The sequence below is a fragment of the Herpailurus yagouaroundi genome, unplaced genomic scaffold, assembly GCF_014898765.1.
Source record: "Herpailurus yagouaroundi ecotype Mexico unplaced genomic scaffold, PumYag 198, whole genome shotgun sequence".
NCBI lineage: Eukaryota > Metazoa > Chordata > Mammalia > Carnivora > Felidae > Herpailurus > Herpailurus yagouaroundi.
This window is the reverse complement of record NW_024412429.1, coordinates 8,236,027-8,262,266: the sequence shown is the minus strand read 5'-3', so window position 1 is coordinate 8,262,266 and position 26,240 is coordinate 8,236,027. Positions and strand designations below refer to the sequence as shown.

General features: G+C 51.5%; 1 protein-coding gene across 1 annotated transcript in view; it reads left to right on the top strand.

The window, feature by feature from the left end:
- Positions 1–26,240, top strand: part of IGF2R (insulin like growth factor 2 receptor) — an 82,762-nt gene that overhangs the window by 32,428 nt on the left and 24,094 nt on the right. The window contains exons 11-31 of the mRNA XM_040448723.1: positions 878–1,018; positions 2,260–2,400; positions 3,757–3,894; positions 5,029–5,176; positions 5,689–5,866; positions 6,772–6,887; positions 7,380–7,548; positions 8,781–8,960; positions 11,689–11,790; positions 13,080–13,181; positions 15,257–15,452; positions 16,771–16,941; positions 17,483–17,626; positions 17,710–17,885; positions 18,169–18,256; positions 18,735–18,950; positions 20,052–20,182; positions 20,434–20,531; positions 22,977–23,113; positions 23,936–24,126; positions 25,613–25,739. Of these exons, the coding sequence (XP_040304657.1) occupies positions 878–1,018; positions 2,260–2,400; positions 3,757–3,894; positions 5,029–5,176; positions 5,689–5,866; positions 6,772–6,887; positions 7,380–7,548; positions 8,781–8,960; positions 11,689–11,790; positions 13,080–13,181; positions 15,257–15,452; positions 16,771–16,941; positions 17,483–17,626; positions 17,710–17,885; positions 18,169–18,256; positions 18,735–18,950; positions 20,052–20,182; positions 20,434–20,531; positions 22,977–23,113; positions 23,936–24,126; positions 25,613–25,739 (3,090 nt within the window). The remainder of the gene's footprint in view (positions 1–877; positions 1,019–2,259; positions 2,401–3,756; positions 3,895–5,028; positions 5,177–5,688; positions 5,867–6,771; positions 6,888–7,379; positions 7,549–8,780; positions 8,961–11,688; positions 11,791–13,079; positions 13,182–15,256; positions 15,453–16,770; positions 16,942–17,482; positions 17,627–17,709; positions 17,886–18,168; positions 18,257–18,734; positions 18,951–20,051; positions 20,183–20,433; positions 20,532–22,976; positions 23,114–23,935; positions 24,127–25,612; positions 25,740–26,240) is intronic.

Here is a 26,240-nt window from a genome sequence, read left to right as displayed (position 1 = left end):
AGAGTAACTGTGTTACTTCCGACGGGCGGCGGGCTTCCCCCTCTGAACCCCGGTGTCTGTACGCCCTTCACACGCAGCTCTCCTTCACCCGTTTGGCGGCTGTTCTGGGAACACCGTCGGCTTGTGGTCTTGCTCTCAGCACTCATGTGTGCTCCCTCGACCTTCCGTGGAGTCCTGATCCTGCTCATAAAGGAGCACATCACGAGCCGTTTGAGCTCAGGGACCTCGGTGTCCTGTGATCTCCCAGAAGGCAAGCATGCCCCATGCTCAGTCCACTGGTGTGGGAGACGTGGCAGCTTTCTTGAGCCTTCCTGGGGGTCGGAGGAGGGCACGTTACCAGTGGCATGGCGTTCTGCCTTCCAAGGCACGGTCTGCCGTCCTGATTTGCTTTTTTTTTGTGTGTGTGTGTCTGTTTATTTTTGAGAGCGAGAGAGAGAGGGAGACAGACCAGAATGTGAGTTGGGGAGGGACAGAGCGAGAGGGAGACACAGAATCCTAAACAGGCTCCAGGCTCTGAGCTATCACCACAGAGCTTGATGCAGGGCTTGAACCCACAAACCCTCAGATCACGACCTGAGCCAAAGTCGGACGCCCAACCGACTGAGCCACCCAGGCGCCCCTGCTCTTCCGTTTCTGATTTCACACTCTCTGTCTACTTCTGTTGAACCTGCTCTTCCGAGGAGGTTTGTTTCCGTCACATTAAGTGAGAAGCCTGAGAATCTCGGTGAGTCTCTGTGTCTCCGTCTGCCCACGTCCAGAAATGTGAGTTTCATGTCCGGTGAGCTTTGGGCCTTTTCCTTTGGCTTAATCACCATTTACAGTGTGACTTTTAGCCTTTGGCTAAAAGCAGATTCTTTTTTTTCTTTTTAAATTACAGAACTGGAACGGAATTGGGAAGCCGTGGATGGCAGCCAGAGAGAAACAGACAAGAAGCATTTCTTCATCAACATCTGCCACAAAGTGCTGCAGGAAGGCCAGGCCAGAGGCTGTCCCGAGGACGCGGCCGTGTGCTCTGTGGGTGAGTGTGCCCAGAGCAGGGGTCGCGGTGGCGGTTTCCCTGCAGGCGTGTGGAGCTCGGCGGCATCCAGTTCGGAGCCAGTTAGGAAATCTTCCTGTGGTTTATGCAGATCTCCTCTGTCTCAGTTCAGCGTCCACAGGGTGATAAAAAGAGGTGATGATTCAAATGTAGGTAACTGCTCGTTGTGCTCTGGAGGCTACAGCACTTCCGTGTCCTGACGTCGGCCAGAGCCTCCTGATGTCGGCTAACACCATAGCCGGGAACAGAAGGAACCACGCTGGGAGTTACTGGCTTATCTCTTCACTTTGCAGCTGGAAGAGTAACCTTGCCAGTACTTGTGTAAAACTGATTTTGAGGCTTTTTTTTTTTCATTTAACAGCTTGACTGCCTGTAATTGTTAATAAGTTAGGCCTTAAGGCAAGTGAGCTCTCATTGTTCTCTTCATATGAGTACTTGTATCCCCGAGGGTTCTTTTTGCAGTAGTTTTGTTGGTCCTCCGGCTTTCCCGAGGAGACCTCTCAGTGTGATGCAGATCTTCAGCATGTTCGTTGTCCCTTAAGACTCGCCCCGAAGATGAGAGGCAGGGAGAGGGATCAAAATCTGTTACTAACCTTAGACAAGGAATTGTGAACTCAGGTCGGGTGTTCGGGATTGCCCCAGTTTCCGGAATTGGTGATGTGTCCTTGGGAGCAGGTCTGGGTGTGCCCCTGCCACTGTTTAAGAAGGACGGGGGACAATTTCACTGCTTCCTAGTCAAAGTCAACTGAACCAGGAATGAAATAGGCCCCTGCCTGGCTTGCTGAACGGGTTCAGTTAGTTTCCGCTTTGGTAATGGGACAGACTCTAGTCTCTTGGCTGTGCTTCCAAAAGGCCTTGTGTCTCGGGGGGAGCCGAGGCCCTGAAAATAGGGGAACGGTGTTGCTTCATTGGATGGTGTGACACGAGAGCTTGCTGTCCTCCTTGGCTGCCCCTGGAGGACGTTGTTTATCGTTGCTGCACTTTTCCTACTCAGCCCGGAGGTGGCCTTGGCATCCCCCGTGTGGCTGCCATTGCCTGGCCAAACCTGTCACTCAAGAAAAACCCACCGACCATGGGGCCAGGTTATGCGGTTGGGGAATGGACCACGGCGCGCCTGCTGGTGGTTCCTGGCTGATTTTTATATACCTCTTCATCGGCATCATTATCATTTTTAATCACGTGTCCTGTTTTGTTTTGTTTTTTTTCCTGTTTCTCTTTTCCAGATAAGAGTGGATTTAAAAATCTAGGCAAATTTATTTCTTCTCCCACAAAAGAGAAAGGAAACATTCAACTCTCGTATTCAGACGGTGATGATTGTGGCCATAAGAAAATAACAACCAACATAACACTTGTGTGCAAGCCAGGTAAAACATTTTAAAAAATGGGAAAAGGCGAGATGTTTTAGTGGCTTTTGCCACAGGTGTGCCTGCGTTCTTTGTTTCTCTTGGGCCGCTGCCAAGAGGGGAGGTAGAAAGGGGTTGTGCTGAGTGTTTCAGGTTCTAGAACCTCTAGTGGTGGTCTCTTGGATTTGATCCCCCACCCCCACCCCAAACCAGTCCAGAAATGGAGAAACCATACGGTGTCGAGAGAGTTGTGTTGCAGTGTTCCAAACGAGTTATGGGTCTCGGCTCAGCTTCCTCTTCCTGAGGACTGATACCGAGAGTTGCCATGCTGGCTGTTGACCTTCTTCCACAGGCGGGGGACTGTACGCGGTTTAAAAGTGTTGTCCAGGATCTCACATCTAAACACAGTGCTCTCCTTCGCCCGCCTGTATTTATAGGTTTACATTGTTTTTATGGGGTCAAATCTATAGGTAGTCATGCGTTTTTGGAAAATGTTCCTCAAAACATGTATTTTGTGAATGCTCTTCTGTGTCTCACAGTTTATATTACTAATTTTTAGGGACTCCCTCGTTGATAATGGTTTGGTCTTACTATTTTTAAGCATTTCCCCTATTGTTGGGTTAATTGCATGTTTCCAGTGTGGGTGATGGTGCTGTTGCGTATCCCTGTCTACCTCCTGCTGCAATATTTTCTTTGGATAAATGCCCAGCTGTGGGATAAGGTCAAGGGCTAGGACTATTTTTTGGTTTTGAGTGTTTTTTAAATTGTGGTAGAATACACATAATGTGAAATTTAGCATTTTTAAGAAACTATAGTAAAATACATGATGTGAAATTCAACTTTTTTAAAGTTAAAAAAAATTTTTTTAACGTTTATTTATTTTTTGAGAGAGAGAGAGAGAGAGAGAGAGTGCGTGAGCACGTGTGAGTGGGGGAGGGGCAGAGAGAGAGAGACACACACAGAATCTGAAGCAGGCTCCAGGCTCTAAGCTGTCAGCACAGAGCCTGACGCGGGGCTCGAACTCATGAGCTGTGAGAGCATGACCTGAGCTGAAGTCGGACGCTGAACCAATGGAGCCGCCCAGGCACCTGTTAACATTTATTAAAGTGTATATAGTTCAGTGGCATGGAGGACATTCAGTGTTGCGCAGCTATCACCATTGTCCATCTCCAGAACGTTCTCATCTTCTTGAGTGAACTCTGCTCCCACTGGACACTAATGCCCCCCCTCCTGCCCCAGCCCTTGGTAACCCCCCTTCTTTCTGCCTCTGTAGGTTTGACCGCTCTCAAGACTTCAAGGAAGCAGAATCACGGTGTTTGTGGGACTGTTTTTAGACTAGGAATGATTAGCGATATCATTCTTCTTCCTCGTTGACAGGTGATCTAGAAAGCGCTCCGGTGTTGACAACCTCTGGGGATGGCGGCTGCTTCTATGAGTTTGAGTGGCACACAGCTGCTGCCTGTGTACTGTCCAAGACAGAGGGCGAGAACTGCACGGTCTTTGATTCCCAGGCAGGTGCGTGTGCCCACGTAATACCTTTGGTGGTTTGGTGTCACCTGGAACTGCTTAGGTTTTGTTTGTTTGTTTTTTAACTTAAATATTTTCTTTTCTTTTTTTTAAAGTTTATTTTTGAGAGAGAGAGAGAGAGAGAGAGAGACAGAGTGTGAGTGGAGGAGGGGCAGAGAGAGAGGAAGACGCAGAATCTGAAGCAGGCTCCGGGCTCTGAGCTGTCAGCACAGAGCCGACACGGGGCTCGAACTCACAGACCGTGAGATCATGACCTGAGCCAAAGTCAGATGCTCAACCGCCTGAGCCACCCACGCACCCCTTCCTTAAATATTTCCTAGGAAAGTTTTAGAGATAACCTGCTTCAGGATTACATTAATGCTGAAAATTTTGAAAATTGGACATTTGAGGTTGAGATCGTGAAAAACCTACCTCTTAAATCATGGTGCAGGTAGGTTTGCCGAATGCAAAACTTGAGGATCCCAAGAAAAGAACCATGTTGTGAAGGCTTTTTGCAGAAGTTTAGTGACCCAGAAACCTACCTGAGACTTTTCAAGAAGGTCACACTGTGTTGTGGTCATACAGCTTTGAACACACTGGTGGTTTATTCAGCCAGCATTTGAAGCCAGCCAGGGGCTTCAAATTGGGTTTTTAGGTTAATGCAGTAAAAGGGGCTTGGTGGTGGTGAATCCATGTGCAGGGGAAATGTCCGTCGGTGCAGCTCTGGTGGCCTGGAGGGGAAAGCATCTTTTCTGCCATTTTGCATCTCCCTGCCCTCATCAGATGGTTCCTGGGGAGACTTTCTTTGAAGTTGCAGGCTTGGGGCCCAACTTGGGGCCCCTGTGGTCCAACTGACCTTCTTTTTTTTTTTTAAATTTTTTTTTTTAATGTTTATTTATTTTTGAGACAGAGGGAGAGTGCGAGCAGGGGAGGGGCAGAGACAGAGGGAGCCACAGAATCTGAAACAGGCTCCAGGCTCTGAGCTGTCAGCACAGAGGGGCTCAAACCCATGAACCGTGAGATCATGACCTGAGCCGACGTCGGACGCTTAACCGACTGAGCCACCCAGGTGCCCCCCAGCTGACCTTCTTGACTGTGGTCCAACTGACCTTACGTATTGGCATTGTTTTTACTCTTCCTTAGGGTTTTCTTTTGATTTATCACCTCTCACGAAGAAAAATGGTGCCTATAAAGTTGAGACCGAGAAGTACGACTTCTACATAAATGTTTGTGGTGCGGTGTCTGTGAGTTTCTGCCAGCCGGACTCCGGAGCCTGTCAAGTTTCAAAAAGGCAAGTGTAACTATTTTTAGTTACGGGTTTTCCTTAGGTATCTTGCGCTAACAAATATTCAGGGACAGGTTTGTTCTCTACTGACATCATTGCTTTGCAAGGAACAGTAAACACTGAGAAGCCCTGGCCTAAAAACCTAAACACCAGAGGATGCTAGGAGGTTGAGATCCTGGATAAGGAGGAGCAGGCCACACCCTTGGAATTTACATAATTCCTTCTGAGTCGCTTGCATTTCTGGGTTGTGAGATAGTTAGCACACGGTTCTCTGTTGGGCGTGGTATCGGTTCAGGTGAGGCGTCGTACGTTAAACCAAGCGTGCTGAGCGTGGCCCTGGGTCCTGGTGTGGGGGTGGGGCTGCCCTCTGCCCCACCGCAGACCCTGGTGATCTGCAGCCCTGGAGCATGGACATTGCCCCCACCACACTGCTCGGTGGCCGTTTCGCCCGTGTTCCAGCACTGCGGTGCTTCTGACCTTGGTATCCTTTCTGAGAGACGTTTGTTTGCTTGTTTTAGTGATAACAAGGCTTGGAACTTGGGACTGAGTAATGCTAAACTTTCCTATTACAACGGGATGATCCAGTTGAACTACAGAGACGGCACACCCTATAACAACGAAAAGCATACACCGAGAGCCACGTTGATCACCTTCCTTTGTGACCGGGACGCGGGAGTCGGTCTCCCTGAGTATCAGGTAGGAACTGTGCGGTGTGTGGGCGTCCATCGCTGAGGAGAGCCGAGAGGGAGAGAGTGGCAGTCCCGTCGAGGTGGGGGGAAAGGAAGACGGTGGGTGGGACAGGGCTGCTGACTTTCCTGGAGTGGGATGAGGCTCTAACCACAGGTGAGGTGTGAGCTCTGGGCTTTCCTGGGGATAAACCATCACGTCGTCTGGCTCCCTGATGCCTACACAGGAGCCTATCGTGGGCCTTTTATTTAGACGCAGAGCTATTATTAGTCTGGTGTCCTGGCCAGATCATCATCTCCTGTGATTTTAATTAATCCTTTTAGATTTGCCAGGGTACGTAGGCAGTATTCATTTTCTGAGCTGTTTATTCGTTCAGTGGGCTGTGTACCTCAATGGTAACCCACCACCCGGTTGGCTTTGGGGACAAAACTCGTATCAGAAATCAGCCCTCAGTGCCACTTAGCAGAGGGTAGATTTCCATCTTAATTTATTCCTGGGAGATCTTCATGTCAGTAAGACAGACGTAGATGGACAAAAGTAGACCGTCTTTCCTATAGTTCTTACCGACGGAAAATGCCCCTCATTTTGTAAATGCTGGCTTTATTTTTTTTTATTTATTTTTATTTTTTTTAAATTTTGTTTTTCAACGTTTATTTATTTTTGGGACAGAGAGAGACAGAGCATGAACGGGCGAGGGCCAGAGAGAGAGGGAGACACAGAATCGGAAACAGGCTCCAGGCTCTGAGCCATCAGCCCAGAGCCCGACGCGGGGCTCGAACTCCCGGACCGCGAGATCGTGACCTGGCTGAAGTCGGACGCCCAACCGACTGCGCCACCCAGGCGCCCCAATGCTGGCCTTAATAACATTCCCTTTTTCCTTTGCCATCCCATGTCTCTCCCTGTCATGTGACCAGGAGGAAGACAATTCTACCTACAACTTCCGGTGGTACACCAGTTACGCCTGCCCGGAGGAGCCCCTGGAGTGTGTGGTGACCGACCCCTCTACGCTGGAGCAGTATGATCTCTCCAGGTGAGGCCGGGGTCAGTCTGGCCTTGGCCTTGGCCTTGGCCCTGGCCCTGGCCCGGGTCCAACGTAGTGCTAAGCTGGCTTAGGCTTTGCTGGTGAGCACGTAGCTGAGTTGGTAACGGGGAGTCAAGTAGGTCGTGGGGGTGCAGGACCAAGATGGAGAGTTTTAAACAGAAAGAATTCTAACAGTGGTGTGGTAGGCTTCGTGACATCCACTGCTCCTTGCCACAGCAAAGCCTCAGTCTTCAGCTGCGTGGTTCGAAACAGGGATTGTCAGTACAGAGGTGCGGGGGAGGGGGGCAGTGCACGGTCTGCTGAATACTGACTTCAGTGAAAGTCGAGATACTCGGGGGTGTTATGAGTCACGGTGAGCTAAATTCCATAGTTTGAATGGCAGGGCATGTTTCATTCTGTGTGTCCTCAACCACTTAGAAATGAATTGTCAGGCTGAAATCCGTTAGCATTAAAAGCGTGCATTTTACTTTGAAATTTTAGCCTGGCAAAATCTGAAGGTGGTCGTGGAGGAAACTGGTACGCCATGGACAATGCGGGCGAGCGCAGCACGTGGCGGAAATACTACATCAATGTGTGTCGACCCCTGAACCCGGTGCCGGGCTGTGATCGATATGCGTCGGCTTGCCAGATGAAATACAAGAACGATCAGGTGAGCCTGCCCTCCCCAGTAGTCTCGTTTTCCCCGCCGCCCCCAGCACATGACTCAGTGGGCGGAGGTGGTTATTTTGGGACTTCCAGGTCAAAGTAGGCCTGGCTGCTGAAGTGAAGCCCTGTGAGCAGGAGTGGGGCCCCAGCGTAAACTCATCCGCCCTCCCCCCCCACCGATGTGGTCGTGCTTGAGTCATTGTTCAGATTTAGAACTGCACGAAATGCCCAGTGCTGGTGACCTCTGATCTCCATACAGGGCAGAGGACGCTCCTAACGGTATGTCCAGCCTGAGTTCAAAAGTGTCTTTGAGGCCAGTAGATGTCTGTAAAGAATAGTTTTGCTTCCAAAAGCTCACGAGGGGGAAGCCGGCTTGGGAGAGCTGCCGTGGCCGAACAGATCCACGCGTGAGCTCTCACTTGGGGCGCCAGGCTGTGCTGCATCATCGATTGAATGCAGTTACTGCCAGGGTTTCAGTACGTTTCCCTGTGCTCCTTGGACATGGCGAATCTTGAAATAAAGATGTGCGTGTGCTTCCTCAAAAATAGCACGTCGGGAATGGGCTTTTCCTGGCACATGTTACATGGCCGCTTGGAGGGGTTTTCCAGGAAGCTGGTGAGCGCACTCTGGTGGTCGAGAGTGAAGTTCCCTGCTGTGTTCACACGCGTGCATATGTGTGTGCGCGCTTTGTTGGAGCAGTGACTTCAGGGGATAGTCGGTCCTCTTTGTTCGCGGGTTCTGTGTTTGAGATTCACTCACTTGCCTGCACGGACTTGTGGCCCACACTCAAATCCGGCCGTGCTTCTGGTCATCCATGGACATGTCCACCGTCTCCTGTTGGCTCTCCTGCTGAGACCACAGTGGAGTGGAGACACGAGGGGCGGGGGCTGGTGGGAAGGGCAGCGCCAGAAGCTCCTGGTTCTGGGCCAGGTAGACAAGGGTTGAGTCCTGCCTTGGATGCCTGTTAGCTGGGCAGCCTCAGACAAGTCACTTAGCACATCTGAACCTCCTTTCCCTTTTTGTAAAATGAGGAAAATAGAACCTGCCAGCATGAGTTGTTTTCAGGATTTGAGATCATCATCTCTGTGGGATATGTGTATGTAAAGGTACGTGATCCCTTTGGAATGATGGTTCAGCGTCTGTGGTGACTTTACAGACACGAGAATCACATGTACCAGTAGTGAAGTCCTGTGTTCTCTTTGGAGGGGAAAGGCCAATAGACACGTTTGTTTGCAGGGTTCCTTTTCTGAGACTGTCTCCATCAGCAACTTGGGGGTCGCAAAGACGGGTCCCATGGTGGAGGACAGCGGCAGCCTCCTTTTAGAGTACGTGAACGGCTCAGCGTGCACCACCAGCGACGGGAGGCTCACCACCTACACCACCAGGATCCATCTCGTCTGTTCCAAGGGCAGCCTGGTAAGGCGCTGTGTGTTGCCCACGACCTTGGTTCCTTTGGGTCTTTTGTGACTGAGAACCAGCTGACGTGTCTCTTGTGGAGATGAGCGAGTCTCGAGTGGAGTTTTCTCTCTGGCTTGTGTGGACTCCATTCTGTCTCTTACTTCTTGTCAGCTGGTGATCTGAGAATCCTGGCGGCAGAAAGGGTCTTTGAGACAATTTCACCCAAACCCCAGCATTCATAGATGAGGAAGCTGGGGCACGATGCTGCTCTGATTCACGGATAAATGATGAAGATTATATGTGTGAAACGTGGGCAATCAAGGATAAAAAATTAAGGCTAGGAAGTAGAGAAAGTGATAGAGATTGCTTTTGGCCCTGAGTTCCTTAGCCAGGGTAGAATAGAAGAGAAACCCCAAATAAAGATGCTTATGTACCGTCCCAATTGCTTTTCTAAAAAAAAAAAGTTGGTAAAAAATGTATAACATAATTGGGGCGCCTGGGTGGCTCAGTCGGTGGAGCGTCCGACTTCGGCTCAGGTTTAAGAGTTCAAGCCCTGCATCATGCTCCATGCTCACAGCTTGGAGCCTGCAGCCTGCTTTGGATTCTGTGTCTCCCTCTCTCTCTGCCTCTCCCCCACTCATGCTCTCTCTCTGTCTCAAAAATAAAGATAAACATTCAAAAAAAATTTAAAGCGTATAACATAAAAGGTACCATTTAAACCACCTTTAGGTATACAGTTCAGTGGCATTAGATACATGCACGATGTTATGCGCCATCCCTGGCACTCATTTCCAGAACGTGGCTATCCCAAATCCAATTGCTTTTTTACCTGGAGTTTTACATTTATATCTAGGTCACATGTTTTTTGAGTAATTATTCAAAGTCTTAGGTGAATGCACAGTGGAGGTAATAGAATTCACGTTTGTTATCAAATAACTTAAAGGGTCAGGTACACATTTTAAGGGTCTGTTCCAGCTTCCTGTAGTTTCTTTGGAACGAACGGCAAAATGTGTTCAGTCCTCAGCAGTCTGTTGGACTTTGTCACATACATTCCAGTTGCCTCGCAGACCCCAAGTTCTCAGTGTCATTTGCCAACACGTGATTTTTTTCCGAGAGACGATTTCTTCAGAGGTCAAGGAGGGGTCTCTGATAAGGGGATGAAATCCCTAGCTGGACGAGCATGGGCCCACGTCGTGCAAGGTGTTCCATGACTGAACTGTAAGCGTGCTCCTTGAGTAGCCCGGGGATGGGTTGGCTGTTTCCTTCCTCAGTCTCAGGAAGAACTCCTGGCTGCCCAGCCCAGCCCTCGCCACCTCCTGAGCATGTCTGTTTTCCCTCCTTGGAGCCTTGCCCACCTCCCCTTCTCACTGCCGTTTCTTGTTCCCACGGAGATACTGGACTGTTCCAGAAGGTTCTCTGGGATCCTTAGTTTTTCAGCTTCCCTGTGACACCACATGCGGGCAGCGTTCTGCAGCCTTCAGAGCAGCTTCGCGTCGTCACTGTATGTCTGAGTACTTGTGTGGGGCTTGGTACACACAGTGGGCCCCAGACACCATGAACAGAGGTCGTGTCGCAGAGTTCTGCAAGCCACAGAACTTTCAGAACTTTCACCGTTAAAGCAGCACCTTTTCACAACCACAGTGTAGGGCAGAAGGCACAGATTTTTTTTTTTTTTTTTTTTAAGGATTTTTAAAACTTCATTTATTTTGAGAGAGGGGGTGGGGCAGGGAGAGAATCCCAAGCAAGCTCCACACTGTCAGCACAGAGCCTGAGGCAGGGCTCGAACCCACCAACTGTGAGATCGAGAGTCAGACGCTTAACGCCTGAGCCACCCAGGTGCCCCAGGACAGATGTGTTTTTATCTTACTGTTAGAGATGCTGAGGCTGAGGGGGGCGGGGAGGGAGGGCACTTCCAGGCCAGAGGGTGCTTGGTGGGTAAGGTGTGCGCCCACCATCAGGTGCCCAATGTGTCCTCCTGTGAGCCTGGGCAGGTGTCCTGACTCTCTGTGCCTCTGTTTGCTCACCTGTGTATAGATGGTAGGTGATTACAGAACCTGGTTCCCAGGTCATTATGAGGCTCGGTTGAGAAATGCTAATAAAACAGCACAGTGAGTGGTAAATGCTTTCTCAGCACAAGCTGCTGTTCCCTGTAACGAGGCAGAGCTCCCACAGGAGGCGGTGCGGCGCATGTTTGGGCAACATTTCACTGAAACACACCCAGGACAGTGCCCACATTGTAAGTTACCGGCAGCTGGTGAACCCTCACGCGTTGAGCAGGACTTTGCAGCCAGACCCCACACCGTGGCAGTGCTCACAGTGCCCGCGAGGCTCCCTGTGACCCTTCCAGGCTCCTCTGTACCCTCGGTCCCCAGTTCTGAGCTTCTGTCAGTAAAATCTCCCATGCCGGGGTCTTTTGTGTCTTTCTTACGTTCCATACTCTTGGTGTGGAGTGTTTTTCAACAGCGTGGACTTAAACCCAGATCTGGACCCCAATTCTGCCATTCACTGCCTCGTGACCTCGGGTAAACTTCTTGACCTTAGTGGTAGGTAGTATGTCCTTAGTGGGAATAATAGGACATGAAATTGTAATTAGGGAGTGCGCACTGAGCACCTAGTCTGTCGCTGACGCATAATTAAACTAAGTTCAGTAGACTTTAGCGCTTTGTATGTGCTAGGCTAGTAGTCCCTTGGTGAGATCGAGTTCCATCTCCTTATACTGACTGTTACTCTGCATTTAACCTTTCAGAATACCCACCCCATATTTTCTCTCAGTTGGGAGTGTGTGGTTAGTTTCCTGTGGAACACAGAGGCCGCCTGTCCCATCCAAATCATGACAGACACAAAACAGGTATGCGTGCTGTCCCGGGTTGTCTCGCTGCCCTGCTCCTGGATATGCCCACCCCGGTGCCCCTGCTCTGCGCCCACCCCTTCCCTCGTGCTTCCAAACCTGTTCCTGGCTTCTCCATTTCCCGCGCCTTGGCATCACGCATCTGGGCGTCCCCCCGCATTGCTCTCCCGGAGACCCCGGCTCGCAGATGCTGGGCTGAGAACCAGACCCTGGGCTTTACTCCCCTATTACTATAGATTCCTTCCTTTTTCTCCATTGCCCTGTCCCTTCTGTGTTGTGGTGGCACCCTAGCGGGCTCTGGGGGTTCTCCATCGCCGTAGAGATGTGGGGGGTTGTCACTGCAGCACCTAAAATGTTCCAGTGCCCTGTCATCTGCGGGATCTGGCCTGTCTGTTTCAATGTGATGCTCACGGTTTTCAAGCTCCGATCTTGGCCCCGTTACTGCCGTTGCTTCTACGTGCCTTTTGCCGTCCTGGCTTATCCTGCTCTTTGGCCTTGGCCTGTGTTCTTGTCCTTGGGTGCCCCCCCCGCAGAGCCGTGAGCTGGTGACCTGTTGTTTTCACGGTGCTGGCTGTGTTCCTTGTGCTCAGTCTTCCTCCTTTCCCTCACCTTCTAAAAGCTCTGCTTTCACAGTAGAGCCCAGGCCCACCTAAACGAAGGTTCCCACAGGGTCCTGGGCCTGTGGTGCCGGGGAAGGGTAGGGATGGCGGGATGCCGCCCTGCGTCCTCGGTCATGCTCTCTGGGGTTGGGACCCCTGATGCTTCCCCTGAACTGCCGGACTGTGCAGAAGAAAGATGTGGGGGGAGAGTAAGGTTGATGACGTCTCCTAGAGGAGAAGGGATGGTGAGGTACCTCATCATGCCTCCCGTTATCATGGTCTTTAAGTGAATGCCTGAAATAGAAAAAGGAACACTTAAACCAACTTTCTAAAGTTTTTCTTTTTCTGTTTTTAAATTATTTATGGGTTATGTATGGTTTCTAACTAACTTTTCCCTTGAGGGTCAGCGGTGGTCTCTTTATTTAGGTAAATATCGTAGCCTTGAGAGCTTTCAGGTAAGTGTAATTAATTTGTCAGCCTGGTATCACACCTGGGCAGACCACAGGGGCCGTATCTGAAGAGGCTGGTGCGGACGGATGCATGGGGCCGCTTTTCTGACAGGGGTTTCAGGTCAGTGGAGAAGCACATGTTTTGTGAGGTCCATACACACAGGTTTGCGAGGGCGCTCCATATTGGTCGTGTTCTTGTGGGATTGGTTTGAATGTATCTCTTCCCCTGTTGTTTCTGCAGGCCTGTTCTATAAGGGACCCGAACAGTGGGTTTGTGTTTGATCTTAACCCATTGAACAATACCCAAGGATACGTGCTCTTAGGCATTGGAAAGACTTTTGTGGTAAGAGTTACATGATGAATTTCTAGTTTGCTTTGAAACAAGGAGAACGTGCGTGTAAGTCATCTGCCGCTGGTGCATGCTGGTGGCAGGTGTCTTTAGGAATGGTCCAGGGCAGTGTGATGGCAGCTGTTACCCAGGAAGAGGTGAAAGAATCCAGATTTGAGGGGAGAGGGAGGTAAAACTTCTACTCACTGCTGTAGTACAGACACGAGGGTGACATTTTTCAGAAAAGAAATTCTTGATCTGTTGCTGTGTGTCTAGAGCAGTGGTCCTGGGCCAGCAGCATTGGCGTCACCCCGGAATTTGTTAGAAATATAAATTCTTGTGGGGTGGGTTCATCAGTTTCTTTTGACCAGCTGCCAGGTGATTCTGATGCCCACTGGAGTCAGAACCACCAGTCAGGAGGAAATGGTACTTACGTTACCCTATAAAAGGGAAACAACTTGGGGTGGCTGTGTTCTGGATTCTTCTGAGAGCACTTCCTTCAGTGATAGCCCTGATATTCTGTCTGGAGCAGCAAGGTGGAAAACCCCCACGTAATGCTGTTCTGTTATGAACTAAGCATTGCTGGAAAGAAAGAACACGCGTATGTGTATATATATACACGCATATATGTATGTGTATGTGTGTATATACATGTATATATATGTTAGCTTGTGTATATGTATATATGTACATAGATATATTTGTTTAAATTTTTGCAGCACAGCCACATGGGAAGGAGAGAATACCCTTTGAGAACAGGAAGTTGGGATAAGAATGTCTTACGTGAATTTGACACAGAGGGGAATTTGTCAGTGTAGAAGAGCATACAGCTTGTCCCACAGGCTGGGGGGGATACCCGAACAGGGTTTGTCCCTCAGCAGCACTTTGGCTGGTCATCTACCCACCCCCAGTCCCCAAACTGCTGCTACAGGGTTCGGTTAATAATAGGTTTATAATAGGTGCGAGTGTATATGGCCACCTGTAAGTGTGAGAAGCAGACAAGAACGTTGTCGACTCACATAGAGGACATGCTGGAAGATAGTAACCCTTATAAAGAACACACTAGAAGCAGCCCAGAGAGCCTCTGCCTTGTGTGCGCTAGCAGGGGCATTGGGTGGTGCCAGCTGTGTCTGGGCTCCTGGGTGCTACCAGGAGAACCATCTGCTTAGGCCAGCGCCACCCACCAGCCGCCTACCCGGCTTTGTCCCCTTGCCACCCGGTCCTCCCGGGCTCGGTGGCCCCCGGATATGCCCAGCGGCCTCCCCACGCTGCTGAAGCTGCCGACATCTCCGAGGGTGCCTGAACACCCCCGATCAGAGGGGCCTACAGATGCAGGCCCGCAGGACAGCCGGTGCCCACAGCCTGGCAGAGCAAGCCCAAGCTTCTCTCAGCTCTGTGGTTCACTTGCAGGCAAGTCCACGGAAAGGAAAGGGAACCTACATCCAAAGTTCCTTAACCACGGCCTCCCGCGCACGGCCCGCACGGCTGCTGAGCACCTGCGTTGGCTGTAGTCCCGATGGGCCGTTTCCCGAGTAGGAAGCTTTGGTCTTTTAAGAAAAGCTGACCTTGATTTTGTGCACGTTGTCCGTGAACACTTAACAGATGTAGAGAAGTCTTTCCTTTCTGCGTCTTCGTACCACAGAACATATTTAGCTTCATTTGCATGATAGAATGATACCAGTGTCTTTAGGAAGTACAGGGGATGTTTGCTCCTGGTTCCTTGTAACTGACATTTCAACTCTACACAGTTTCTCTAATATTGAAAATGGTGTCATAGTCTGCTCTACGTATATGTTCCCTCTTGTAGATGGGGCATTGTTCTATGTAATGCATCTTCGGCATTTAGAGATACGGGGCTGTGTAAATAAATATGTGTTTATTATTCCCTAGAAGCAGTTTATGCGTGTTGCCATTTGGATTTTGAATTTTGCATTGTGTACTAACTTCTGGATTTAAGTGCCCAAACGTGTAAATTGGTAACTTGAATACTAACTAGTTAGCCTCTCAGGGTTTGAGTTGCCAGGGCTCTTGTTTGTGCTGAGTTACATGGCCTGTGTTAACGCGTGTGGCTCTTGCTGTCCGGCCTGCAGTTCAACGTGTGTGGCACAATGCCAGCCTGTGGCACCTTCGATGGAAAACCAGCCTCTGGCTGTGAGGCGGAAACCGAGACAAAAGACCTGAAGAATCTGAAGCCAGAAAGGCAGGTTGGACTCGAGAAAACCCTCCAGCTGTCCACCGAGGGCTTTATAACGCTGACCTACAAGGGGCCTCTTTACCCTTCCACAGGTGAGCTCAGAACCAGGTTATTTTGCCACTCACGCGTGTCCTGGTGGCTCTGTGCGTGTCTGTGAACCTCCTGAGCGTGTAGGGTACGCGACCATGCAGCACTCCCCTGCCCTCCAGCCTCTGGGCCATGGCATCGCACACTCGAGTCCTCTGTGCTCTGCCAGGCCCCTTGCGTGTGATCCTGTTAAGTGTCGGGACCACACTGTTGACGGTCCCTGTGCCTGTCCTTCCCCCAGGCTCCTAACGTTAGGCCCCTTGGCGGTTCTGGGATGTAAAGCCGTGTGACCTCAGGCTTGTCGTGTAGCCTCTTTGCTTCGGTCTCCTCCTGTCACAGATGGGGATGATGACATTACCTGCCACCTCTGTGGATGGCTGCAGGAGATGACGTGCTGGTGGCTGTGGGGTCTTCACCCGTTGTGGCCGCTGAGCCTCCACGCTTCCTCGGTCCCCCTCGCTGCAGGAGCCCTTTGGTGGTCGTCCTGTTTTTTCCCTCGCCCGCCCTCCACCCCCGAGCGCTCTGTGTTCAACAGAGTGATGGTTCAAGTGTTTAGATCGTGCCATTCCCAGCCACTTGCGCCCGGACTAGAGGCCAGTGCTGTCACAGAGGCTGCGGGACGGGATCCCCCCCTTCTTGCTCAGTCCTGCCGACCTCCTGCTTCTGAAACCATTGAGACTCCCTCTCACCCACCCTCCCCTCCTGAGCTTCTGTCTCTGCTCTCGCCCCTGCCCAAGGTGCTCCCCCCTTAAGATGGCCCTGGGGTCCCTTTCTTCACCTTCTTCGGGTATCAGCTCAGGTGTCCCTTTCCCAGTGAGGCCAGCCCCCTCCTTAAAACCCCCACCACCTGGGGGTCTCTCATGTCTGGGCCTGCTGCATTTTCCTTCCATCAACTTCCCGCCGTCTGGCGAGCCCTAGACTGCATTCCACGTGCTTCGTGTTGGGGCCGCCGGGCTGGAGTGTAAGCTCCTAGGAGGGCAGGGATCGTTTCTGGTTCTTTCACTCCTGCGTGTGGAAGGAACTTAGCGAGTGGCGTTGAATAAGCCGGTGATGTTAGCTAGCGTTGGGGTTGAGGAAAGGATGTTGCATGTGCATATTTTCTAGAATATGAGACCGCAGGACTGTCAGGCTCACCCTGTAAACCCTTTGCGTGTGGGTCACTGTGGCAGTGAACACGGCCACTCTGTAGTTGACATCAGCCCCCTTGAGACAGACCCAGTGCTGTGATGTCATCATTTTAGAGGGTGGCTGTGAGGTTTGTTCCCAGTGGGGGCATTGTCCTGTTGCTCTGTTTCTTAAAACCTGGCCTCCCTTGTTCCCCAGGGACTGCTGATGCTTTTATCATCCGCTTTGTTTGCAACGATGATGCCTACCCAGGAATCCCCAAGTTCCTGCATCAGGATATTGACTCTGGCCGGGGAATCCGAGATACTTTCTTTGAGTTTGAGACCGCACTGGCCTGTGTCCCTTCTCCAGTGGATTGCCAGGTCACGGGTAAGGCTGAGAGGACCAGGATCAAGGGTGTGTGTATGTGTGCGTAAGTGTACTCACGTGTGCGTGTGTGGTGTGTTTTATAGGCAGCATGTTTGTGTTCTGTGCTTCTTTGAAACCCACACTTGCAGTGTTTCTCTGAAAGAGAATCTGGGTATATATAATTAAGAGTTTTAAGCTACGTTTTGTAATCAGAAGCTGCTCAAGGACAGAAGAAAACGCAGGGGAAGAAAGTAAAATACATTCAGAGCTTCTTACTTGAGGACCGAAAAGGCATTAAAGCTCTGTGAGCTGAGCAGTGTCCCCAGGACGCCTCGTGCTTTGCGGGGTCCCTGCACCTCCACGTCGGTGGTACTTTGTTGTGAAGGGCAGTTCCGAGGGCCAGAGCCAGTGTATGTGTCTGTAGGAAGAGCCTTGTAGCTTCCTGGGCCCTTCTGATTCCTTAGTAACGACGTCAAGTTCGTGCATCATCGGTCTTCAGTGTGCCGGTGTGCTAACGCTGGCAAGAGAGCAGGGGTAGCTCGTGTGTTTCCGTGTATTTCAGACCTCGCTGGAAACGAGTACGATCTGAGCGGCCTAAGCCAAGTCAGGAAGCCCTGGGCGGCTGTAGACACCTCCGCGGATGGGAGAAAGAGAACTTTCTATTTGAGCGTTTGCACTCCCCTCCCTTATATTCCTGAATGTCATGGTGAGTAGTGAGCGTTTGACTCGAGTCGCATCTGCCTTCCTGCTGTCCCCCGCCCCAGACGGACGAACTCCCGGCTCTTGCAGGCAGCGCAGTGGGGTCTTGCCTGGTATCAGAGGACAACAGCCAGAACCTGGGCGTGGTACAGATCAGCCCTCAGGCCGCAGCCAACGGGTCTCTGAGTATCGTCTACGTCAATGGCGACAGGTGTGGGAACCAGCGCTTCTCGACCAGGATAATGTTCGAGTGTGCTCAGACTTCGGTGCGTGAGCTCGTCAGTGAGGACTGGGCCTGCTTGTCAGTGGCTCCATTTCCTGTTTCCCTTCACCCTCTGAACCTTCTCTCTGATTTCACCCTTGGCTGTGTTTTCATGGGTTGTAGGCCTTCAGTAGCATTTGACTAGAACGTACTGCTTTTCTCTGGGTCTTAACACGTTTAATAAGGCTCATGTATTTTTCTCACGGAGATTGAAGGTTGGATATTAATTGTGGCTATCTTTGGCTTAAAAAAAAGATAAAAACAGAAGTTGTTGGTTTCTGTTATAGGGATCACCAACATTTCAGCTTCTGGATGATTGTGAGTACGTGTTCGTCTGGAGAACGGTGGAAGCCTGTCCTGTCGTCAGAGTGGAAGGTAAGACCCGGGGCCCGGCTCACTGATGCTGCAAAGGGATGAAGAGGCAGACATTCCAACCAGCATCTGGGTACAAAACTCCGTAGTGATGGCCACACGCACGGTCGTGAGATGCTTGTTAGTAGATGGATAATTTCTTATCCTAGAGTTTTTTACTCCACTGCCTTGCCACCTTTACCGGGGACATCTTCCCTCACCTACTCGGAGTGACGGCTTATTGGCTTCTCACCTGTGAGAACCGTAACTTGAGGTTTTGTGTGGTTAAGTGGACCTTCGCCCTGTGACCCAGGCTTTTGTAGAACGCTGTTTGACAGGCAGTTTGTGTAATGTTACAAGCATGATGGGATGATGTGGAAATGGCATTTAATGCTTATTTTAAGACCGTATTCACGTGATTAAAAAGTGTAAGACTTTGTGCCCGAGAGAGTGAGTGCGTGTGCAACTGCAGTGGTCCTTCGCTTCCCGTGTGTTCTTGAAGGAGACAACTGTGAGGTGAAGGACCCGAGACATGGCAGCTTGTACGACCTGAAGCCTCTGGCCGTCAATGACACGGTCGTGAGTGCTGGGGAGTACACCTATTATTTCCGGGTCTGTGGAAAGCTGTCCTCAGACGTCTGCTCCACGGATGACAAGTCCAAGGTGATCTCATCGTGTCAGGAAAAGCGGGGAGCCCTGGGATTTCACAAAGTGGCAGGTACCGTGGGTTTTTCTTATGCTTTTGTGCAAGGATGGAATCGCATATTAAGGTTCATGCTGAAGGTTTCTTCTTTCCAGAGTAGGAAGAAAGCTGCCTTTGGGTGACATATTCACGTTTCTGATTTCACTTGATTTTCTTAAGCAGAATGCATCGTGACAGATGTCGCTAGAGCTTATTTTGTTCTTACTTAGCAATTCCAGCTATCGATTCTTTGTTGCAACCCAGGGGCACGCTGAAGTAGCCAGTACTTTCTGGAATCAAGTTAGCGGAGATGCATTTAGTATAGGGTGTGGCTATAACTTACAGAGTAGGCCGTTGGTCATGATGCCGTCTCAGCAGCTGGGCAAGTAATACTAGTTTGAGAACTTTTAAATAGGAGTAGCTGGGGCGCCTGGGTGGCTCAGTCGGTTGAATGTCCGACTTCAGATCATGGTGTCACTTGTGAGTTCAAGCCCCACATAGGGCTCTGTTCTGTCAGCCTCTTCATATCCTCTGTCACCCTCTCTCTGCCTCTCCTCTGCTTACACGCTCGCTCGCTCTCAAATCATAAAAAAAAGAAGAAGAAGTATGCGACGTGGTGGTGAGTGCATGGGCAGCCCCTAGGGCCATCCTCTTAGTGATGAGAGCCTGTGCTGCTTGTGCCCACCATGAGACCAGAACACTGTAACCGTGGACAAGAGGAGGCCGGGTTTTATTCCTCCTGCAGGGCAGTGGGGCAGGGAGTAGGCTCCGGTGCTGGGAGGCCAGACACACGTGCTCTTGTGGCGATTTATTTGGGGGACGTGATGTGGCTGGGAGACTTTGGGCCCCGAACCTTGTTTTAATCTGGTCATTTCCTTTTTTTTTTTTTTTTTTTTTAATTTTTTTTTTTCAACTTTTTTATTTATTTTTGGGACAGAGAGAGACAGAGCATGAATGGGGGAGGGGCAGAGAGAGAGGGAGACACAGAATCGGAAACAGGCTCCAGGCTCTGAGCCATCAGCCCAGAGCCTGACGCGGGGCTCGAACCCACGGACCGCGAGATCGTGACCTGGCTGAAGTCGGACGCTTAACCGACTGCGCCACCCGGGCGCCCCTAATCTGGTCATTTCCTAACAGGCCTCCTCACTCAGAAGCTGACTTACGAGAATGGTGTGTTGAAAATGAACTACACCGGGGGGGACACTTGCCACAAGGTGTACCAGCGCTCCACAACCATCTTCTTCTACTGCGACCGTAGCACGCAGAGGGTGAGTGTGGTCACGGCCCACGGGCGTGGCTGCCCCGCTCTTCGAGAGATGCCTCCGCTCCGGCGTTTCAGAGGCCCCTGGTCAATTGACCGCAAATGCAGTAGTTACGGAAGATGGGTCGAAACCTTGATCAGCGTGTATGGATTTTAACGGACATCACCTCCTTTACTATTTCCGTTCTGAAGATTCAAAGTGTGATAAACTACGTGAAGTGTCCCACGTGACATATATGTCGCTCTTCCCTCTTCCAGCCGGTATTTCTCAGGGAGACCTCGGATTGCTCCTACGTGTTCGAGTGGCGAACGCAATATGCCTGCGCACCTTTTGACGTGACCGAGTGTTCATTCAAGTAAGTCCGTGCGTCTCTTGACTCCTTTGGACAGGCCGGTGAACTGCGCGCAGTTTTAACAGTTCATGGTCGGGACAGGGTGTTGGCTTAGGTGGTTTCTCCAAGCCTTCATTTCTTCATATTCAAACAAGTACTTGGATCAGGTTAACTCCTGAACCCTTCACAGCTTTGGGTTTCAGCGATCATTTTGTGCTAAGATGCGTACAGGGAAGTGATTGCGATTGGAACAGAAGAAAAACCTTGCATGATTCACGGTGTGAGTGGAATAGAGTGAGCGGGACGTCACCTGGCCTGTGCTCCACCCTGGCATGCTGCTTGTGTGGCGGGGAGAAGGCGTGGAGAGGACAAGGGCGGAGGTGCAGAGGCCGGGGCGTCGGAGACAGTCGGGGGTGCCCAGACAGCAGGTTCTCAGGGGCTGTCAGTGGCTCTTTTGATCTCTGTCGCCTGTGGCTCCTGGGACTGGGTGACTGGCAGCTCCTGAGGTGAAGTAGAGGCCTCTACTGTGTGTGCATTTCAGCGGTTGCCCTTGGAACTATTGCAAAATAGGCATCTTGTGTCCCGTCCCTGGAGGTTTCATCTGTGGTTCTCAACGGTTGGGGGACGTGCTGTCACTTCTGCTCTGTGATGATCCACCTGAAAAGGGTCACAGACTTACAGCATCCAGCCCTAGGGGAAAGTGTAGCCATTTCCATGTTTTCCTTCCCTGTTTTGTTGTGTTCTCTCCTTTTATCTGGGTAAAGTGACAACTTTTTAAGTTTTAGTAATATGGGAAATCATACATTCAGTAATATGTGTTTAGCAACTTTGAATCAGAATTTGTTTTGTAATGTTACCTTTTCCAGCTAATGTTTCTTAAGCATTTTCACATGAAACAAATGCATTTCTCATTTCTTTTTTTTTTTTTTAATTTTTTTTTTTAACGTTTATTTATTTTAGAGACAGAGAGAGACAGAACATGAATGGGGGAGGGGCAGAGAGAGAGGGAGACACAGAATCGGAAGCAGGCTCCAGGCTCCGAGCCATTAGCCCAGAGCCCGACGCGGGTCTTGAACTCACGGACTGCGAGATCGTGACCTGAGCTGAAGTCGGACGCTCAACCGACTGAGCCACCCAGGCGCCCCTGCATTTCTCATTTCTATTGGGCGTGAACTATCCTTCTGACAGGCCTAATTCATTCAGCTATCCTCTTTGTGCCACAGGGGACTGTTTTCTGCTTTCTGAGATTTGTGTACAAAGAGTCTTATTTTTGTGCATGAAACCTTTCCCACCAAATATATTTATGCTCAGTTTTTATTTTTATTATTTTTTTGTTTATCTCGAAAGAGCGAGAGTGCATGAGCGTGGGAGGGGCAGAGAGAGAGAATCCCAGGCAGGCTCTGTGTTGTTAGTGCAGAGCCCAACGTGGGGCTTGGTCCCACGCACTGTGAGATCGTGGCCTGAGCTGAAACCAAGAGCTAGACGCTCAACCAGCTGAGCCACCCAGCTGCCCCAATGCACAATTTTTAAGAGAATTAATGAAATCAAAGGAAAATGGAATCGCCGGGTAAAATGGAAGTTTATACGTGCATATTGTAATCAATTTATAGGAGCGCAAACGTGTGTAAAAGGAGGTCACCTTGTCAATAAGGTTTTCTCTGACCGTGCTATCTAAAACCTCAGTCTTTCTCTGCCGCCGACCCCAAACCTCACATCGCCCTTCCCTGCCTCATTTTTCTCTTCGGCTTTAATTGCCATCTGATATATTGTGTACTTAAAAAAATTTTTTTTTTTAATTCTATTTATCGTGTTTTCCTTCTACTGGTAATTTCTGTGTCATAAGACAGGTGGTTTTCATCCATTTTGCTCAGTACAGTACCCTCAGTTTTAGCACCTGTCTTGTGAACGAATGAATGAATGCTTCCATTCTCTTATCTCCTGAGTCCTCGTCAAGTGCCATCTGTGACCGCGTCTCTGTCTTCACCCAGACCTGGTGTGTCCCAGGGTCAGAGCGTGTGTCTTGCTCACCATTAACACCTCACCGGTGTGGGGCTCGCCCTCAGTAACGGTTCTATTTGGGATTTGTGTAGTAAGTAAACGTTCAGCCCGAGAAGCGTCGACACCAGTTCATTTTTATTTCAGTGGCCGTTGGTCTCCTCGGGGTCCAACAGCAGGTAGCTGGCCCCGAGGGAGCTCTGAGTGGCCTGCTCTTTGCTCTTGTCCTCTCACTGGCTTGAGAGTGGGGAGCACTTCTCAGGCTTGGTCTCTGCTCTTTTCTGGGTGAATACAGACTTTTGCTGAGCAAGGTGGTGGGAGAGGTCCAGGGTGAAGTTCTGTCCCGGGGTGAGATCGGAGTCCTGGGACGTCAGCCATAGACTGCACCTTGGATCCTTGGTCCTTTCCAGACCGAGTGCTCAGTGCGCACCCTGAATACACATGAGCCTAATGGCAGTGTTCTCTTCCTTCCAGAGACGGGGCTGGCAACACCTTCGACCTCTCGTCGCTGGCAAGGTATAGTGACAACTGGGAAGCCGTCACGAGGACAGGGGCCACTGAGCACTACCTCATCAACGTTTGCAAGTCTCTGTCTCCCCAGGCTGGCTCGGGTGAGAGAGGACTCTTGGTGGGCTGTTGGCCTGTGGTCAGTTTGGGGGAAGATCAAGTGGGAGCAGGAATCTTTGAAAGTGCATCCCCCCTTGACATCACGCGAGTGCTTTGGCCATGGGGTGGCAGGAGGAATTATTTAAGGGCTAATGACTGATCCCTGGGGTGGTCCAGGATAAATCAGCATTGGAGACTCTGCTGGGAACACTGTAATTTTGTTTGATCGTGAAGGGTTAGAGGTAGGTGGAGATGGTCATGGTGGCGGATATTTCCCAGCGGGGTAGGAGACACAGGGTGTGACACAGAGATCGGGTGTGTGCTTTCTGTGTTTCTTGAGAGGAATGTGGGTGGGTGGTCCTTACATCTAAGGCCATGGGTCCCCTTCTCACTTTGTGTGGCTCCCAGCCCAGGAAGTGGGACTAGTTCTTTACCTGGGCAGATGGCACAGACATTTTGGGGACCGGGAAATTGGCAGAGTTCTTGGTAACTCTTAAAGATGGTATATGAGTGCCGGCTGTCAAAAATGTTCTGTTGGCTTCATGTAGGTAGTTCAGCTGCATTGTATTTGGGGTTCAGAAATAACTTAGGCTGTTGAACCTTGGAATCTCCCTGCACCCCATGCCTCCCCCATTCCATCTATCGTAAAACAGCATTTAACTGAGAAGTCCTGTGATATCACTGTCGTGTCACTCACGTGAAAGAGAAAGAGCTATTCTGGAGTCACCGTTAGCATCAAATATGTGGCGTGTCTGACGTTACCTGCCTGATAAATTCTAGACGGGAGAATCACGGGAGGTAACTCTTGCCTGTGTCTTGTCTCACAGAGCCATGCCCTCCGGAAGCGGCTGCATGTCTCCTGGGTAGCTCCAAGCCCGTGAACCTCGGCCGGGTGAGGGACGGGCCACAGTGGAAAGACGGCAGCACCATCCTGAAGTACGTTGATGGGGACTTGTGTCCAGACCAGATTCGGAAAAAGTCGACCACCATCCGATTCACCTGCAGTGAGAGCCAAGTCGTAAGTGACACGGCTTTCTCAGTCCCTGGTGCTCTGCGGGCAGCGTGAATCCAAGGGCCACTGAGACTGTCTTGTTGCCCTTGGGATGTGAGCAGAGGGCCCAGGCTGTCCCCGCACAACAGCCCTGCCCCAGCCCTGCGGCTTGTGGGGCACCTCTTTTCTCTGGCTTCTGGCATGCCTGACCTGGCATTTCTAGTTTCAGAGTTGGTTGGTTCTGTTTAAAGTGTGGTTCCCCAAAGGTCCCCCAAAGGCTGTGGAGAAAACTAGTATTTGAGAGCCCGCCCTGTGTCTTCACGGACGTGGCTCGGGAGAAGCAGAAGGTTGGACAAACTCTGTTCAGGGCAGCTCGCCCGCTTCCTGCCTGTGCAACTTGCTCGATTACTTAACCATCCTAAGCTGTTTACCCATTAATAATGTGAGCTATTCCCATCTTGCCAAACCGAAGTGAGCTGGAGGAGGTAAGAGGGTGCCATGCGTCGTTGCCGGGGTGCGGTAGGGGCACGGCAGAGGGGGGCCGGCCTCGTTTCTGCCGACCGTGCCCGTCTCCGATGGGCTGCTGTGTGTAGGTAAGCAGGTGTGGGCTGAATGAACGGTTTCTTGGGACTGTTTCTCGCCACGGGAACGTCTCCACTCAGCTCAAGATGAAGCCCCGTGTGCTGTTGTGTGAGACTAGGGTTGTAGACAGTTTAGGAATAAGAACAGGCGGGACCAGCACACTCCGTGTTAGGACAGGGCGCCCGCTCTCTCAGCTGTTTGGCCGGCAGCGATAGGAGGAGCCCAGGGAGCCCCAGGAGCCAGAGGTCGGCCCTCTTAAGGGAGCAGCAGCCAAGGCTTCCTCCTCAGGAAACTAGGCACGTGAGCCACTGGGGCTGGACCCACAGGCCCCGATAGATACTCTCAGCTCTGTAACCGGGCAGAGGCTCAGGGCAGAGAAGAGAGCCGATGGACGCGGGGTGGGGACGCGGGGGTGGCCCGCGAGGGGCTGTGCACGCGGTGGCCCAGGCCGTGCCCTGTGCTGCACGTGGGCTGTGGCCAGGCGGCAGAAGCGTTGGGATGCGCGGAGGGTCGGTAGAATAAATGGCTCGTTCTTTGGCGGGCTTTTTTGCCTCCAGTAGCAGATTTTGAGGTCCTTTGTTTTTCACAATGTTATCAGCTATTTACTCTTTCCTGACGCACCGGAGCCCTGCAGGCCTCCTCGCCCGCCGAGGCCTCCGCCCCTCCTTCCCAGCCCGAGCTGTGGGGAAGTGTCCATGGGCGCCCTAGCAGATTTCCAGCCCTGGGTCCGTCTCACCTGCTCTGCACGTGTTAAGCCCCCGGTGAAACACCAGGAACGGGTCTCCACCCTTGGCTTTCTGAAATGTGCCCTCACCCCACGCAGACGCTGCCGCGCGTCCTGCGTGGTGCTGCGGTTAAGCTGCTGCTTGGCATAGGTTGACGTCCTGTAGAAAACCTGCCCTGTTGGCAACGCTCTGTCCTTTGCTCGCAGAACTCCAGGCCCATGTTCATCAGCGCAGTGGAGGACTGTGAGTACACCTTCTCCTGGCCCACAGCCGCCGCCTGTCCTGTGAGGAGCAATGTGCACGACAACTGCCAGGTCACCAACCCTGCCACAGGTGAGGGACGCCGCCCGTCGGCCACCTGCCCCCACAGGGAGGGACGCTGCCCGTCGGTCACCCGCCCCCACAGGGAGGGACGCCGCCTGTCGGTCACCCACCCCACAGGGAGGGACGCCCCCCGTCAGTTACCTACCCCCACATAGAGGAACGCCGCCAGTCACCAACCCCCCCACAGGGAGGGATGCTGCCAGTGGGTCACCTACCCCCACAGGGAGGGACGCTGCCAGTGGGTCACCTACCCACACAGGGAGGGACGCCACCCTTCGGTCACCTACCCACACAGGGAGGGACACTGCCTGTCAGTCACCTACCCCCACACGGAGGGACGCCACCCTTCGGTCACCTACCCACACAGGGAGGGATGCCGCCTGTCAGTCACCTACCCCACAGGGAGGGACACCGCCCGTCAGTCACCTACCCCCACAGGGAGGGACACTGCCAGTCACCAACCCCCCCACAGGGAGGGATGCCGCTTGTCACCTACCCCCATCGGGAGGG